The 18373-nt window shown below is 42.7% G+C and overlaps 1 protein-coding gene across 7 annotated transcripts in view; it reads left to right on the forward strand.

Moving 5' to 3' along the window:
• Positions 1-18373, forward strand: part of CTNNA2 (catenin alpha 2) — an 884847-nt gene that overhangs the window by 270778 nt on the left and 595696 nt on the right. For all 7 annotated transcript variants that reach the window (XM_059721437.1, XM_059721436.1, XM_059721434.1 and 4 more), the window contains 3 exons: positions 3788-3954; positions 13239-13358; positions 17603-17869. In XM_059721437.1, coding sequence (XP_059577420.1) covers positions 3788-3954; positions 13239-13358; positions 17603-17869 — 554 coding nt within the window. The remainder of the gene's footprint in view (positions 1-3787; positions 3955-13238; positions 13359-17602; positions 17870-18373) is intronic.

Below are 18373 nucleotides of genomic sequence, written 5' to 3' on the forward strand. Positions count from 1 at the left end.
GTAAGGTTGCAAACAAGTACAGGTCCATTACGGCAAAAACAGATGAATGTGGGAAAATTGTCTTTGCCATGATGAAGTTCCACCAATATGTGTATGGCACCCAGGTAAGGGTCCAGTTGGACCACAAACCCCTGGAAGTGATTTTTGGGAAGCCCATAGGAAAGGCTTTCCTACGTGGTAAAACCCCCCAGCGGTAATGTCTGCAGGAGAAACTGAAGACACTTAAGGAAAGATTACTCATCAGTACCAGCAGAACAAGTTGATGCGCCTCAAGAGACAGCAGCAGAACAAGCATCAAAAGTAAAACCAGACCACCAAGAGCAAGAATTTTGTTACATTTCAGAGAATCCACCAGTATGCACAGAGACACCCGATGGCAGTATGCAGACTAAGAGTGGACGTGTGGTGAAGTTCCCTGTGAAGTACAAGGACTATGTAATGGGATAGCGATAAAGGCTAGACCCCATCAGTGAGCCAAGTGCTAGCAATCTCTGGCTCCATGATTCCGAAATGTTCCGAGTTAAAGTAGCAACCGATGAACATTCAACTTCTTAAGAGGGAGCTCCCAGAGTAAAGAAAGGGGATGTGGTATATGGAATGTACCTTTAAGGGGCCTTCGGTGGAACATTCCAGTCTTTCCCCCTGATGCCCTGTGGGCATGGTTTGTTGGTGGTGAGTTGTTGTTCTCCCCAGGACTTGTTTCAGGATAGTATCATGCTCCTCTTCGGTAGCTGCCACAATGAGCATGTCGATTATATGGATTCCTGGAATGTCACCAAAGCACTCATGATTCTTCTGTTGGAATACTTCACTAGCCAACTAATATGAAAGGGAAGGTGGTTCAAGTGGGACCGTCCCTATGGGGTGTTAAAGGTACACAGCTCTGCCGATTCCTTGTACAGTTTGACTTGCCAGTAGCCGTCCTTTTCATCAAGAATGATGATCAGTTTTTACCTGACAAGCTCTTTTGCACAGCCTCTACAGTGGGAATAGAACAGTTCTGCCTCAGTACTGCCTTGTTGAGGTCTCGTGGGTCTAAATAAAACCATAGTGAACCATCCTTCTGGTGTGTGATCACAAGGCTATTGACCCAGTGTGTGGGCTTAGTCACCTTTGTGATGACTCTCATAGCTTCCAGCATTTTGAGGGTGGGCTTCAGTTTACCTAGGGTTGCAGAGGGAATTTTTCTACACCCATGCACCACCGGTGGTACTGCCGGGTCAACATAGATGTGGTGGGTGAAATTGGCCCAATCCTTTGAAAACGTCTCGGTATAATTTAAGAAGGTCCACCTTGGAATGGATCTGGCAATACCTGCAACCATGGACTCGTCTTATGAGGTCTAAGGTGGTGCATGTCACCCTACCAAGTATTGATTGGTCACTATTGTTGGTTATGTAAAAAGTTAAATTGGATTCATTAGCACCAGCTTTGCAGTGTGCAATGATTGCACCTTTTGGTTGGATGTTCACTGCCAAATATAACTAATGTAATATGATTTTGAGTCTTGCATACTTTTCCTTGCAAAGCCTCTGCTACCTCTACTGGAGTAGTGTTTGCTTCTGCTCCAGTATCTAACTTAAAATAAACTGGCAAGCCAGAAATCATCACTGTGCTATACCAAGCATTCTGGTTATCAAAGATCTGTGAGTGCTGCTTTGCAGATATTGCGCCCATATATAGGGTACTGACCATGAACAGAACAGCATGTGCCCCCGGAGGCTGGGGGGACAGAGACCACCCACAGCCGGCGACGGTGATGGCGGGGGTGGGGGCATGGTTGTGGCGAGCGGGGGCCACCCGCAAGCAGCTGTAGTGATGTTGGCAGTGAGGGCAGGCCAAGCAGGGACCAGCAGTCTCAGCAGTGGAGGGTGGGTGGTGAGTGGTGAACGGAGAATGCCCGCAGCCACTGGCGGCCATGTCAGGAACAAGGCAGGGGTGCAGGGGGCACTGCTCGCAAAAGCTGGCAGCAGCTTTGGTGGTGGCCAGTCTTGGCGGCGGGGCGGGGCATGTGTCCCCCCACATGTCACCTATGGTACTGACTCCTTGTGCAGACTTTGGAGCCTCTCCCTTGGATTTGCGCATCTTTGTAAAGTGTTTCCCTCCAGAGCATTTGTAACAAGTTTTTCCAAAAGCTGGGCAGGATCTAGGTGTGTGTGCTCTTCCACACCATTTGCAAACTTTGCCCTTTGCACCTTGGTGGCCCTCCTGTAGAGCAAATTTCACTGGTGGTTGCTTTGCTTTTGCAAAGTGCACTGGCACTTTGCTTTTGCTCAGCTGTATGTACACTTGCTTCTGCAGACGTAACAGGAACCTGAGCACTTGTGAGAGCCTTTGCTCTGCAGATGTCCACAGCCTGTGCTAGGGTGAGGGAGGGGTTTTCCAGAAGCCTTTCCTTGAGTTTGCAGTCAGTTATGCCGAAGACAATTTTGTCTCTCAACAAACATCCTCAGCAGATCCAAATTTACAACACTGTGATCTACTTCTGAGCTCTGTAACAAAATCATCTATTCCTGCAACCTCATTGTATCCAAGTTGCCACAACTGACGCCTTTCAAAGACAGGGTTTTTTTCTGAGTTCCCAATACTCCTTGAACGCAGCAAGCACCTCTGTAAGGGTTTTGTTATTAGGGTCTGCAAGCGCCCCTTGCACCTTGTTGTAGATTTCTAGGGCTTTATCCCCAATGCAATGAAGCACGACTGCAATTTATAATGCTCTGCCTCTTCCTCAGCCTTTGTGATTGCAAGGTATAATCGTAGCTTCTGTTCCCATCTTCTCCAGTTCTCCCCAAGGTTTCCAGTGAACGACAATGCTGGTGGAGGTTTGAAACTCTCCGTTTTGTTTTTTTTTTTCTTTTGCGTGAAAGCTGTAACCCCCTTAATCAGGCTGCTGGTGACTCCACGGAGAGGCAAGTCACTTTGGACACGATATAGTGTTTGCCCTTGGCCACTGGGTTCCTGGGATGGGGCACTCACTCGGACCTCCGTGCTTTTGGGGTTCTGTCCTCAGTCACCGTTCAGCGGAGACAGCGGGAGGGGTAAACAGCTTTATCTTTAATAGGAACAGGATTCGGCAACGCGCACACACACACAGCTTGCAGAGAGAACAACCACAACCCACCACCCACAGAGTGTACCCACGGGGCATCGGGGAGAAAGATGGCACCGTTCCACTGCAGGCCCCTTAAAGGTCCACTCCATATACCACAAGGTCCCCTTTACAGGGAAGGAAGCTACAATAGTAGTAGATTAAAAAGTTTGTTTATGGGAAGGGTTTATGAATCTTTGTTTTGAGTAGACTTTAATGAGTTGCCTGACCGGCTATCTGTATCCAAGTGGGTGGTGTTTATATTTTTATGTTGCCAATAGCTACTTTTTTAACCTGGAACTGAATATCCCTGCAGATGGCTATTCAGCAGCCTCTCTTGGTAGCTTGTTTTTGCTGTCTAATTTTTCTTACAGGTGTCTTGAATAGGCACAAAAGAGATGTCTACAAAAGAAGGAAAACGCAGTAGGGAATGCATTATGTGTCGGGGAAGTTACTGCATAGCCCGATGAACATGCATGATACCTTATGGAGCTCATTGTGTTTGACCTTCTCATCCCAGGCAATTTTGAGTTTGGCAAACACGTTTTGTGAAAACCTCTTCAGGAAAGAAAGAAACAAACAAAACCTGAAATTCTTCCTAACAGCGGCTAATTGGTTCAGCAAAGTATTTACATTTTCCAGGGAGGTGGGATATTCAAAAGCTTTTTGTGTAATTGCATTTCTTTACTTGCGTTATAGGTGAAACTATGAGAATTGCCTCTTCCGAATTTGCTGATGATCCCTGCTCTTCAGTGAAACGAGGCACCATGGTGCGGGCTGCCCGAGCCTTGCTTTCTGCTGTCACCCGCCTGCTCATCTTGGCTGATATGGCTGATGTCATGAGGCTTTTATCCCATCTGAAAATTGTATGAATGTTTGCACTTCTTCAGTGTTTTGCAAGTCAAAGCTACGAATAGGGGGAACAAAATTAAGTGTCATATGTCCTCTGCCTTCACGTTAGATATAGCCGCTTGTGAAACTTTAAGCTACATGCTGTAATTGCATTTTTAGTTTAATAGCTTTGGTTTCCAAGTGTCAATCAATTAAAGTTTTGCAGACTCTTAAATGCAGCACTGCTAAGGTTTCTAGTGACTGAACTAATAATGTTATTAGGTATCGTGCTGGTCTAAAAGCCACATTTATTTAACTCACTATGAAATGTATTCAGATGGTTTAGTAAGACACCGTGGTTGTAGACTATTGCTATCTTGTGGCAGAGCTCAAGTACTGCAGTTTTATTTTTACCTTTTTTATTCTGTCCGAGTACATGACAGCTGAATCTCTCACAAGGTTAGAACTCTGGGGCTAGAAACCATGCAAATGCATAATGAGTTTTCAACGGTGAAAAATATAACAGGAGGGAATTTTATATTAGCAAATCATTGACTGGAATTTTTTTGCTGGGCTTTTGCTGCTGCCTTTTCACCATCCCATACAGGCATATGAGAAAACACTTTGTTTTCTCTTTCTTACTCTGTGATGCAGAACAACATCCATTGAATATTAAAAACCTGCAAAACATTAAAAATGTTTAATTTTTGATTAAATTACTAAAAGAATGTTTAAAAAAAACATTTTTTTTGAAAACTGTAGCTATTATCTTGTTAAAGGTATGCCAGAATTATTGGCATTGCAGTGAGATTGTTCAGACAAGCTTAAACATTGTGAAAGTAGACTTGATAATGAAAGATGGCAGGTGCTTTGCTCTATAGATACCAGTGAGAACTTCTGTAACGAATGCGGATCCCAGTAAAATGTGAGCACGTCGCTCCATGCGCAGCATAAGCAATGCTCCTCTCGAACATGCTTGCAAGGTTTTGTTTTGAGTTTTTGGGTTGGTTTTTTTTCCAATTTAGCAGTCAATCCAGTTCTAATTCAAATCATTTTTTGTCAGTGGAGATTTTTAAAACTATAATGTTTTTAATAATGGATCTAAAGGCAATAGATGTAAATGAATATTATAGTAAATATTCTTACTTAGACTGCTTCACAGGTGCAGAAGAGAAAATGTCATATCTGATCAGATTCCTTCTCTGGATAAGTCCCTTTTTTGAATACACAATTTAGAGGAGCATTGTCTAAATGCTCTGTTGTAAGTGTTTAATAATTTCTTATATCATTTTTGGCATGGTGTGTTCTCCAGGCCTGCCTGTAATAATTTAGTCTGTAGCCTTTGCAATTCATTGAATAATTTTATTTTTAAACAGCTGCTCCCCCCTGTTTTATTTATTACTATTTTTGCCTTCAGGGATTTTTTGTCAAAATTCTGTTCAGACACTTAAAAGTGTAACTACTTTTAAATGTGATTGATTCTAATAGATTTGAAAGAACACCTGTGACTTCCACTCTCCATTCAACAGCGGTACAGTGTAAAATATTCAAACCATTTAATTTAATATTATTTCTTCTAATTTTTTTCTAAAACATTAAATGTCTGAAACTAAAATAGAAAAAAAGTGTTAAAAATACCAAAGATTAACAGCAGTAATTGTCACATACAGAACAGTATTTGCATTAAATGACAGAATCATGTGCAAAGACCAATTTACCATATATAATGATTTAAACTTAAGGAATTCTGAGAAAAAAATAATGAGCTCAAATCTCCCTGCATTGTCAAAGTTCAGAGAGGTGATTTATGCAACAGGGGTTCTAAAATGTTCTGTAATCAGGTTCATATAAAGCATGTCAAGGCAGTGAGTTGCATATAGACTTGATGGGGAATATTGCATTTTAATACGTTTGTTACTGTGGATGTAGGTAGTTGCTTTCCGCAGCAATCATTAATCATGTTATTCTTTTCAGTATTAGAATTACTAATGGTGGTTAATACTATAATAACATTTGTTTAAAATGTATGAGGATGTATATGTGTGTGTTTGTGTATATATAGTTTTATGATTTTACCATTAATTATCATCATCTAGTATCAAACGTGACTGTAACAGTAGTGGTTTGGGTCTCTGTGCTTTATATCCTTACATGACTTATGTGAGCAATTTACACTTTTAACAAAAAAGCACACTCTTTTTCTTAATTTGTTCCCTCCTAAATTGAATTTGAGGTGTAAAAGCCATAGTGCATTTTGACATGCATTTATGTGTATATGAAATACACGTGGCTGAAATTAATTTGCAAGAGCATAATCTAAACCCATTTCTGGGCATATATTGATTATACTGGTAGTTGCAGCAAAAACAGTCATGTCTTAAGATAGTAGTAAAGTAGGGCTGGAAGGGACCTCCCAAGATCATTTAGTTCATCCCTCCTGCTCAAGGCAGGACCATCTCCAAGTAGACCATCCCAACCAAGTGTCCATCCAACCTGCTCGTGAAAATTTCCAAGGATGGAGAGTCCACAGCTTGTCTCTGTAGCCTGTTCCAATGCTTAACTAGCCTCACAGTCAGAAAGTTCTTCCTAATCTCCACCCTAATTTTTCTTGGCTGCATATCCAGGCCGTTGCTCCTAGTCCTGTCCCCTGTGACCATAGCAAATAGTTTATCTCCATCCTCTCTATAATTGTCCATTGTGTCTCTTATCAAATACAGGCCTGTAATATTTTTGTTGCCTTCCAGTGTGCTCTTTTCAATCTATCTACACCCTTATTGAAGTGTGGGACCCCAGACTGGACACAGCACTCCAAGTGAGGCCTCAGCAGGGCTGAAGAGAGCAGAAGAATCACTTCCCCTGATTTACAAGTGACACCTACAATTGCCCAGTATGCTATTGGTTATTTTGCAAAAAAGACATATACCATTACCTCATATTCAGTTTATCATCTATTGTAATCCCCAAGTTCTTCTCTGCAGTACTGCAGCCTAACCAGTCATTCTCCGATCTGTATTTGTTTGTACAATTATTTGATCCTAAGTACAGGACATTGCACTTCTCCTTGTTAACCTATTTGAATTAAAAAGGCCATGGGCCCAGCCCACTAAAAATCGGGGGCTGCCACTGATTGGGCAGCCAGAGCCTTTAAAAATTCAACTGATTATGGGGGACAAATCATAAGAAAATAGGGTGTGCACATGCAGGGTCAAAGGGCCAAAACAAGTGCTCCCTGGGGGGACACCGAGCAGAGCACGCCAGACAGCGCCCACTGGCCCTTGAACTCAGCTAGAGTGACTTCCCCTTGTTGAATTTCATCTGATTGACTTTGGACCATTTTTCTGGTCTATTCAGGTCATTCTAGATTCTAACCCTACCCTCCAGAAAATCTGCAATTTCACCAAACTTAGTGTCATCCGCAAGCTTGATAAGCGTGCACTCAAACTCAGCATCCCAATCATTTATGTGCATTTTGAACAGTACCAGACCCAGGACAGACTCTTGGGGAACCCTACTTGATACCTCTTCCCAACTAGATGTTGAGCCATTGATGACAACTGGATCATCATGTTCAACGAGTAATGTATCCACCTTACCGTACCTTTATCTAGTCTGTATTTCCTTAGCTTGTTAATAAGAATGTTATGAGAAATTGTGTCAAAAGCCTTGCTGAAGTTAAGGTATATCACACTGCTTTCCCCCATCTGCAAAGCCTGTCACCTTATTGTCCTAGAGCGAAATCAGGTAGGTCAGGCATTTCTTGTTCTTGGTGAATCTGAGCTAGCTGGTCCTGATTACCTTGTTCTCCTCCAGGTGCTTCACATCAACTCCTTGAAGACCTGCTTTATCATCTTTCCAGATATAAAGGTCAGACTGAGTCATCTGTAATTCCCCAGATCCCTCTTCTTCCTTTTCTTAAAGCTGGGCACTATATTTGCCCCTCTCCAATCATCAGGGATCTCACTTGTCCTTCATGAATGCTCAAAGAGGATAACTAATGGCTTTGTGGTTACCCATGCCAATTCCTTTGGTACGCTAAATTACACCCCATCCAACCCTGCCAACTTGAAATTGGATCTGTTAGGAAATGGATCCATTAGGATCTATAGTGGCACTCTAGTCTCCCTATAACAACAATAATATTTCAAACTACTTTAAATAATTTATGGATCATTAATAGGAAGAGCATCCAAAACCTGCACTAATGGCAAATGACTGCTTGTATGTTTTCTTTTAGTGTATTTTTTTAAATTCAGACTTTCAGAAATAGTTCCTGCAAGTTTAGTCTCCAAAAAATAGATTCATCCACCCAAATAAGATGCCTGATTGTATATGTGTTGGTTATCAAGGTAAATTAGTAGTATCTCTAAGCAGGGCTGATTCTGTCTCCAAAATCTATTAATAATTTCTGTGTACCATTTTAAAATACTTTCTTTATATTTTCCCCCTCCTGTTATTAATATTCACAGAAGTGAGCATGCCCTGTTCTGTGGCAGCTATTCACCTTATTAACCACGCTACACTTTAAATAAGCTTCTTCTGATTTAATTTAGGGCATTATTATATGTTCAACTTTAAATACATGTTAAGAGCTCATTAAACCAGGAGTGTCCACACATTAGGGCAAGGAAACACATGCTAAGGGTCCTCTGAGCAGCTCAGAGATAATTCTCTTCCATCATGTGACTGCTGCACACGCCCAAAACTAGTTGGGAGTGGTCTCCCAGTGAGGTACTGCTCCCACTCACTCTGTCTTTCCCCACAGTGGCAGTGAGGGAGGACCTAAAGATAACAATTGCCCCTCCCTTCCTATTCTGGACTCTACCTGCCCCCCAGGACTCCCCTCTACCCTCAGGGCTTGCCCCTGCCTTGCCACCCCCCATGTCCCCTGGCTTACCTGCATAGCTAGTGCTGTCCTAGGGCAGCGGGCAGTGAAAAGAAACCCACCTGCCCAGCCACTCTCCCTGCCACCCCTCACCCCCTGGGCTGCTACTGCTCTCTGGGCTGAGCAAGCAGAGTTCTTCCTCCCTGCTTGCTCTGCTGTGATAGTGCTGGGAATGGCTGGGGGTGGTAAGGTGTGGGGAGGGTGGGCCCAGTTTGAGCTGGGGGGGGGGGGGGGAGAAGTAGCCACTGCAGTGGGCCTGATGCAAGAGGTGGGGGGACCACTGTCTCCACCAATGGCCTGGATTAAGCCAGCATCTCCTGAACTCAAATCCCTGTTTACCACCTCCCCGCCTCAGCTCCCAGTTCACCTATAGCTCCCAGCACTGTCCTGGCAGAAAGGGAACTTCTGGTGCTGCTGCCACACTCTGGGCTGGACTCGGCCTGGAGAGCAGCAGCAGCCTGGCAGTGGCAGTGATAGTGGCAGCAGTCAGGCAGGTGGCTTCCCCTTTTGCTGCCTGCTCCCCTGAGACAAGCTAGCAGTGCAAGTGAGCCAGGGGACATGGGGGTGTGGGTGACCTGGGAGGGCCAGAGGGCAGAAGGAGAGCCTTGATGGTCAGAGAGGGAGTCATGGGTTTGGGTGGAATGGGAGGACAGTGGCCAGCTACATCTTGGTTTGTGGATCAGGGGGTGGAGGGGGAGCTGGACTTGGAGGGGGTGCCGGGGCAGCAGGGATCCACTCAGGTCAGGCAGGGGCTGGCAAACCTGATAGGCTCCTGTAAGCTTATGTCTGCCTGCAAGCTGTGCCGTTCACTGTAACCCTGAGAGCAAAAACAGAGCCAGCGTGGCTCCTACACATGCCCGTGTTCGCCAGCCCTTTAGGGACAGGTCAGAGAGCAGTACATAGTACAGGGGGGAATTAACCTTAAACCTGATCATTTTAACACCCATTAAAATTAACATGTGTTAAGTGTAACATGTAGACTAAGGCAGACAAGGTTCCTTGGGTGAATTTGATATCTTTTATTAGACCAACCCAAATGGTTGGAGAATAGTTATTAAGCAAGCTTTCGGGTTCAAAAACCCTTCATCAGGCTAAGGAAGCTTCAGCAGTTGGTGCGTGCTCTTCCTGGACTTTTCATCCCATCCAGGAAGGAACTTTGTCTGCCTATATCCTTAGACCAACATGGCTACAACCTAAACCCCTGCAACATGTAGACTAAGCCACTCACCGTGAGTTTTTGTCAGTCTGTGGCACTGGGACAGAGAGTATATGTCATAGTGAACAAAAATGCTAAAAAAATCTCACAAAAGCTTAGCACAAATGTGGAAAAAAAGGGATTGTGATTTTGATTTAAATATTTTCCATTTTGCAATAAAATGCTCTTAAACCATATAATATTTAAATGGTCTCAACTTGTCTAAGACAATATAAGCATACACATGGTGTACAGAGATAGAGAAGACAATATGTGGGGGGAAGGGGAGATGAATATGGTCAATATCTTTGGAATTCAGGCCTCCAGTGTAGCATCTGGAAGAATTTAAAACAGGATTGCCCAGTCTCCGACCCATAGAATCATAGAAAATGGGGGTTGGAAGGGACCTCAGGAAGTCAAATCTAGTCCAACCCCTTGCTCAAAGAAGGACCATCCAACTAGATCCTGGTCCAGCCAACGCTTTGTCTATCTGAGTCTTAAAAACCTCCAAGGATGGAGATTCCACAGCCTCTCTGGGTAGTCTGTTTGATGCTTTACTGCCCTCCTAGTGAGAACATTTTTCATAATATCTAACCTAAACTTCCCTTTCTCCAACTTGAGACCATTGCTCCTTGTTCTGTCATCTGTCACCACTGAAAACAGACCAGCTCCATCTTTTTTGAACCCCACTTCAGGGAGTTGAAGGCTGCTATTAAATCCCCCCTCAGTCTTCTCTTCTCTATACTAAATAAGCCCAGTTCCCTCAGCCTCTCCTCAGAAGTCACGTTGCCCAGCCCTCATCATTTTCACCATCCTCCATTGGACTCTCTCCAATTTTTCCACATCCTTTCTGCAGTGGGGAGCCCAAAACTGAACATAGCACTCAAGATGTGGCCTCACCAGCACTGAATAGAGGGGAAGAATCACTTCTCTTGATCTGCTGGCAACGCTTCTGCTAATGTCACTAGCCTTGTTGGCAACAAGGACACACTGTTGGCTCATATTCAGCTTATTGTCCACTAACCCCCAGGTCCTTTTCTGTAGTCCCCAGCCTGTAGCGGTACATGGGATTGCTCCTTCCTAAATACAACACTTTGCACTTCTCCTTATTGAAACTCATGAAATTTCTGTTGGTTTGATTCTTCAATTTGTCTAGCTCTCTGAATCATAGCCCTACCCTCCAGCATATCTACTACTCCCTACAACTTGATATCATCTGCAAACTTGTTGAGGATACACTTCATCCCATCTTCCAAGTCATTGATGTGGCCTGAGAAGCTATGCCATTCAGCCCGGAGGGGATCCCCACAGATTTGGTGAAAGCTCTTTGTGGATGGGTGCAGTCCTACCTTCAACCGCTTTTGTGCAGCAGGATCAGGGTTAGGCCATCCCCCCCACCCATCCAGATGGTGCTGGGTTTCTTCCTGTCCCAGTTTTCCTGTCCCCAATCAAGGCCCACTCACCATTGCATGTCTGTATCGGGGCCAGGCTGCTCCCCACCCTCCTGCATCTGGATCAGGGCCACTCCTCCCCCCCCCCCCCCCCATTCATCAAGGTTGGAGTCAGGCTGCTTGCCACCCCCCTGCACATCCAGAATGTGGCTACTCTGCCCCCATGCCTCCTCCCCATACATCAGGCTTGGGGCCAGGCTGCTACCTGTCTCCCCTGCACCCAGGTTAGGGTTGCCCCCATACACAGGGGGATTGGGCCCCCATCTTTCTAGCCCCATGTGCTGGATCAAGCCCACCAGCCAGATCCCATCTGGTCCATGGAGTGAGCAGGTTGGCCACCACCACTTTAAAACAAACCAAAACATTGTATGAAAGAAGGGTCTTTTGATGAAAATGTCTTCTTATGTGTACACAAGCACACACTTTTTTCCTTAGCCATGATTATCCGGGAGATCATTACCCTGCAACAATTAGCTATGGGCTTTTTCATAAGTGTCCTTTAAACCAGCTTAAGAAGTTTTTCATTAGAATGCAAGAAACAATATGTAAATAAGATGCTGACATTATATAAAAAAAAAAAAGTAAATAAAAGATACTGTCCTCAGAGCAGAAAGTTAAGCTGCACAAGAATAGAAATGAGTCCAAGTTTTGTGCATGTCAAAGCTATCGTGTTCTCATTGTAAACAATTTAGCATCTTCTGCTGATCATTAATATATTAAATTGAGGTGGATGCACAGGAGGAATGCATTAGATAATGCAGTGCTTTTTTCATACTGTGTTTCTCTTATGTTATGGCAATTGTTAAGTTTGGATTGGACCACTTCAGTTCTGTTTGTGGATAGGTGATACATGTGTGCCAGGAGAAACACCTTTCTTTCAGCCAAAAAAGTGTGTACAGCTGTTCAAGAATTTCACTTCTCTAGCACATGAATTCCACTGCTCATGGAAAAAAACAAATGTTATTTTATTTGTTAGGTGAATAAACCATTGCAATTGTTTTATGAGAATTGTAATGATGCATAACTTTTATATTGGATACCTAGTGAACTTCCATTATAGCTTTATTAAGTTCACTAAGTGACAAATCTATGGCTTTCATATCTTTGCCTGTTTTGCTGCAACAGAACTGAGTAATTATAGAGAAATTTCTATTGCCCTTCTGTCAGGTTCTGCCCTCCATTAAAAGAAAGGTCGTACAACACATTTGATAAACATACAAGATTAGAAAATTAAATCCCAGCCATATTATTACCCTACAGCTACTCTATTCTGTTTCGTATCTGCTCTTTTTTGTGTGTATTTTGCAAAGATCTGAAATCAGTCAGCTATGGAATATAGGGTAAATTCACATTTAAGTTCATTTATTTAGTTATTTTTTTCTTTTGATTTTTCTTTCTAAGCTATGGTTAGTTTTATTTTTCACATAATACCGACATAATATATACATTAAGGAAAATCTGTCCACTTTTTCTATCTGAAAAATACAGTTATTAAGCATTTAATCTGTTAAATCCATCCAAGTAAGGGAATGCCTGTAGTAATGCCTCTCATGTGAATTATATATGATAATGGAATATATATAAAGGGAAATTATGCAAAACAACATTAAACACGTCTTTGTATTAGCTTTATGAAACCAAATAAAGTCATTGAAACTGCTCTAGAGTTACTGTACACATGCAACCGAGAGGCAAGGGTGGCAAAGAGAAACTCTACTGACAATATCAAGTTTGAAAAGTAATAGAAATGGATGGACTAAAACTCTAACATATTTCATATATAAATTCTAGGTAGAAGAAGCATTGGAAGCTGTCAAAAATGCAACAAATGAACAAGACCTAGCAAATCGCTTTAAAGAATTTGGGAAAGAGATGGTGAAACTTAATTATGTAGCTGCTAGAAGACAACAGGTGGGTAAATTGTGAACCAGTGGTTGAAAAATTCAGTTATAGAAAATGATGTGATTTTTATTAAGTTTGATGACATTGTTTTTACTTTCTTTTTTGCTTTGTATTATAAAATTGGCCAAGAACTGCTATATTTATTATTCCTGTTTATTTTTGAAGGCATGGTTTTGTTTTGTTTTCCTGAAAGCTGGCAGTATTTTAGAGGGAAATCTTAAAAGAGAAGCAAAAGAAAAAAAAAAATCTCCAAACCACAGTGGAAGGGAGTATAAGAAAGCCAATGATATGGGCTCTTAAATTCATATCCAGGCAACCAAATTAAAAGAAAAATGCTGAACACCCACCAGTTGCCTCTGAATTTGGATAGGTTACTGATTTAAGTCAGAGGATTCCCTCCACCCCTGAAAAAATAGGCTATTTATGTAGATGCCTAAATATGGATTTAATAGCCTAAATTGTACATGCCTATTTTGGAAATTGTTGGGCTTACTGGTTACAAAGAAAAAAAAAAAACTTATGTGCACAAAGATCTCTATTAATCTAGTGTAATGTAGGCCCTTCCAATTGACAAAGACCTAGTATCTAAACTTGTTTTCTTTCATAAACTGGGAGAGGGGGATGAGCCAGACATCTCTCACACACACCCACCCACCCACCCACCCCCCGGTATAAAGAGAGAGGCAGGGCTTTTCTAGGCTAATATCTTTTATTGGACTTATTGCATGGTTGGAATAAAGTCAGACAAGCTTTCAAATGCAATGATTTCTTCATCAGGTCTGAAGAAGGGAGCAAGCACAGACTGTAGAGTAGAGAGAAGAGCTATGAAATTGGAGACAGAAGGGAAATTCCCAGGGGTAGCAGACAAGCAATTAGTAGAAGAAAAGAAGCTGAATACGGGGAGATCAAGACCTATAGGAAGGGAGGAGGGTCATTAATACTTGTCCAGTGTAGGAAGAAATTCAGGAATCCGTGTGTCATAAAATCAATATCTGTGTTCAGTTCTTGTTTCTTAGTGTCCAGCCAGCTTATGAGCATTTGTTCCCAAGTTTGCCTTTTAAAGGTGTTTGGTTGATTTCCCTACAGTGTGAGGAGAGTGAGGTCAGACGGGGATTGGTTTTTCTGTGAAAAACGTGCTCCAGCTGACACGCGTGTGTCTCTGTCCTTTATATTTCTTTTTTGGGAGTACATTTTGCTAGATAGTTGCTGTCTGGTTTCACCCACTTAGTTGCCGTGATAGCATTCGGTGAATTGAATCAGATGTATCAAATTTAGGGAAAGGCATGTGTGGGTGCTGAAAGACATTCAGGTGCTTTGCATAAAGCATCATGAGTTAGTGTCCCCCGTCCCCCCCAAACCCAACAGACGTTTGCTGGGGGGGTGGGGGGATGGAGGGATGGATCGAGCCTACTTGTACTGACCACCCTAGCCAGCAAGCAGGGGTGCTGGCCAGAGCCGTCCCTCTACCCAGCCCCATCTCTCCCTCCCAGCTCCAGGGCTGTTAGCAGAGAGGGTGTGAAGGGAGCAGCAGTACCTGAGGTATTGGCAGAATCTGGGCTAGGCCTCCAAGGCAAGAGGGCTCTGATCCACCCCGCTCCCCATTTCAGTTCAGGCCAGACTTGCCCTGCTGGAATAATTTACCCTCAAGGTAACACAAGTTCCCTAAAGCACTCTGAATTGGAGTGCCTTAATCTGTTACCTGATTAGAGGAGGGTTAATTTTTTGCGTGATCAGTCATTTTTTAGAAGCACTCTGCAGCTATGTATGTGTGTTAGGTCACAGCTGTAGAGCGCTATCAGAGGCCAGATCGCACGAAAAATGTCACTTCTGTCTGCACCCTGTAGGATCCATGGATTCTGATGGGTTCATTTTGGGCGGTATTGGTTTTAGTAGCAATGAAGATGTGCTGGCAGGTTAAACAATTATTGTTAAGGCAAGGCTGTGCCCCTTTTGATGTCTGTTGATCAGTTGGGAATTTGCTTTTGATGATGAGTTGGGTAAGGTTAGGGCATATCTGAAAGCCACGAAGGAGGTGGTGGCCCACCCCATTCAATGGCCTCTGAATCATGTGACATGCTAAGAGAAAGGGTGACAGTCTCTGTCATTTAGCTCGAAGTTTGATGATGTTTGCCAGACATTTAATGCTGCTGAAGAAAAAGGAATAATTGGAAATGGGAAAGAAAGGCACAGTTCAGCTGTGGGAGTGAAGAAGTTGAAATATATTTGATATAGTGGTTCACCATGACTTGAAACAGTGTTGGTGCAGAGGGGGACTGAGCACAATGGGCTCTATACCTTATTCAGATGGGTTGCACTAGTCTGCTTTTGTTTTTGTTTTTTCCTTTGGCTTGATCCTTCAGCCTTTTGGCTAGGGACAAGTGACACTAGAGGGCATCTGAACTTGGGGCCTACACATAGAATACCTGCCATAGATTTGGGAGCATCAAAAGCCCCAGGACGATGAGTCTGGGAGGTAGGACACTTGATGGTGGCAGTACCCTGTGGACTTGAATGAGTGAGCTCTGCTCAGTCAAGGGCATTTGGAACCGATTTGGCTAATTTGGCCTGAGACTAAATTTTAAAAAAAAGTAGGTTCCCATCAGCATTTTTGGCACCAGAGGAGGGTGTCAGAGCTTGCTCTGGCCTCTCTAAGTGTTGGCCTGGTATTGCAGTAGCTCCAGGCCCAGTACTTGTTCCCTCCTGGGGGAGAAAGTACCCATTTTTTTAAGGGACACGCACAGACACAAAAGGTTCCCATCACTGTGTTTGCCAGATACGGGCTGTGTGTTTTATGGCATACTCAGCATGGGCTGCATTCAGTCAACTTCATAGTTGGTTTCCATGACTGAGCACAAACTGCTTCAAGCAGCAGTTTAATGATAGACAGTGTATTTAATGATGGGGTTTGCTGGTATGCGAATAAGATGAAGGGTTTTTTTCCCCATCCTAACTGGGGAAAAAAAAATTGTCTTATATTCGAGAAAATACAGTATTTAATCTCCTACTGGGCCACGCAGCAGCCAACCGGACTCTGAAATGCGACACTTCCCCTTCTGTTTTGTTCACCCACATACCTTATTTTTGCAGTACATCAATACTGAATTTGGCGAACATTAACCTTTCTCAATCAATACATAAGCAATATTATTTTATGCATTCAGACATTTCTTTTGTGCAGATACAGTGAGTAACACTGAAAAAATCTTGCGCCCCCAGTTTGGATAACACTCCTGGAATATCGTACATATGCATGAGCTACAAACTCTTGTCATTGTAAGAAACAGAATGGACTTTTGTTTAAAACATGGAAAAACACAAACAAATTACTTATCTTCTGTGTACTCCAGTGATCCTAGCTTTAAAATGGAGCTTATAATGTTTTCTTTCCTTATGTAATTATTGTTATACTGACTTCATTAATATTTGTAAGACATTCAGAAAAGAGTGTGATGAGTACCATAAACATGTAAATGAATCAGTGAATGGAATGATAAGAAAACATTGTCAAATTAGTCTGTAAACATGAGATAATGAACAACGGGTGTTTTAATATACAGGACAATAGGAGGAAATGGCCAAAGAGCTTTAAAAACATAAGCATCTTGGGGATATTATAAAAAGCCAGTGCATCTTGTGGAGACCAATAATAAAAAGCTCACCAAGAGCATTTCTTTAAAAAGTCAGAATAAAAACATTACAAATTAAAAAATAAACATGAAAATAATGATGAAAATAGCAAGTGAAGAGAATGTGCAAAATATGGATGAGCTAGAAATATGTTTGCAGTCAAAAACAAAAGGAAAGAAACCATCTGTGCTGGTGACATGAAGAAACAGAGTGCTCATAAGAAAGTATTACTCTTTGCAGCGGCAGTTTTGCATTCAGGGTACTTTCATGGAAGCAGCAGTGTGGATCAAATCAATCAGGAAGGCCTCTTTTGAAGCTCATATTTTTATCTGGTGCTAGATTTTGACTGATAGTAATGAACCAATTGATTGAAGTATAGAGACATTGAGCAAAAAATGACAAGTGTAATTGCAGTGGACACAGGAGAAACAGGCATCCATGCTGGAGGTTGTCCCCTTCCAAACTTATGGACCATTCTTCATGGGGTACATGGTAAATCGTTGTAGATGCCATTGCTGGAGAGCTACAGGATACAGAAAGCCCTATTTATGAGGTTTTAAAAATGAACTTTTTAACATTTTAAATCTTCACTATATAATCATAAGACAATTGCTGTGTTTGTACAGGAGCTGAAAGATCCTCACTGTAGAGATGAGATGGCTGCTGCCCGAGGTGCTCTGAAGAAGAATGCCACCATGTTGTACACGGCGTCTCAAGCGTTTCTCCGCCACCCTGATGTAGCCGCCACTAGAGCCAACCGAGACTACGTCTTCAAGCAAGTACAAGAGGCCATTGCTGGCATCTCTAATGCTGCGCAGGCCACTTCACCCACTGATGAGAACAAGGGTCACACTGGCATCGGGGAACTTGCTGCAGCACTAAATGAATTTGATGTAAGTACCAGAAGCGTGTGCAAAATGGCAATCCTGTGCCATTCAAGCAACGTTTCAAGAGGACTTATACTTGCCTTTTGAAAAAAAAAAAAAATAAAGGTTAGACTACAGCCAGGAAAATGGAAGTGATGAAACGTTGATAATGAGAAATAACTTCTACTGTTAGTGAACTCTAGACATCCAGGCCACTGTTTGTGTTCTTGTCCTGTAGCTGTGACAAGGACAAAAGATGTCTTTCTTTTTCTGCCTCAGCATCAGCTGAATTTTATCCAGCAAGGCTGAGGTGATTAATCTGGTTTCTTTCTTCTGTTAAAGAGTTCAGGTTTAATTCATGCTGAGGAGCTTTTATTTAGTTTGAAAGGTTAGAGCCGATTTAGGATGGTTTGGCTGGCATCGCAGGGACAAAATCATAGCGTGGAGATACAGATGTATTCTCTTCTCCAGAATGTGGATGGAACGGAGTCCAACCTCTGTTCACTGGTTGCCCCTCATGCCCAGTCACGG

Source organism: Alligator mississippiensis, chromosome 2 (assembly GCF_030867095.1).
Source record: "Alligator mississippiensis isolate rAllMis1 chromosome 2, rAllMis1, whole genome shotgun sequence".
Lineage (NCBI taxonomy): Eukaryota > Metazoa > Chordata > Crocodylia > Alligatoridae > Alligator > Alligator mississippiensis.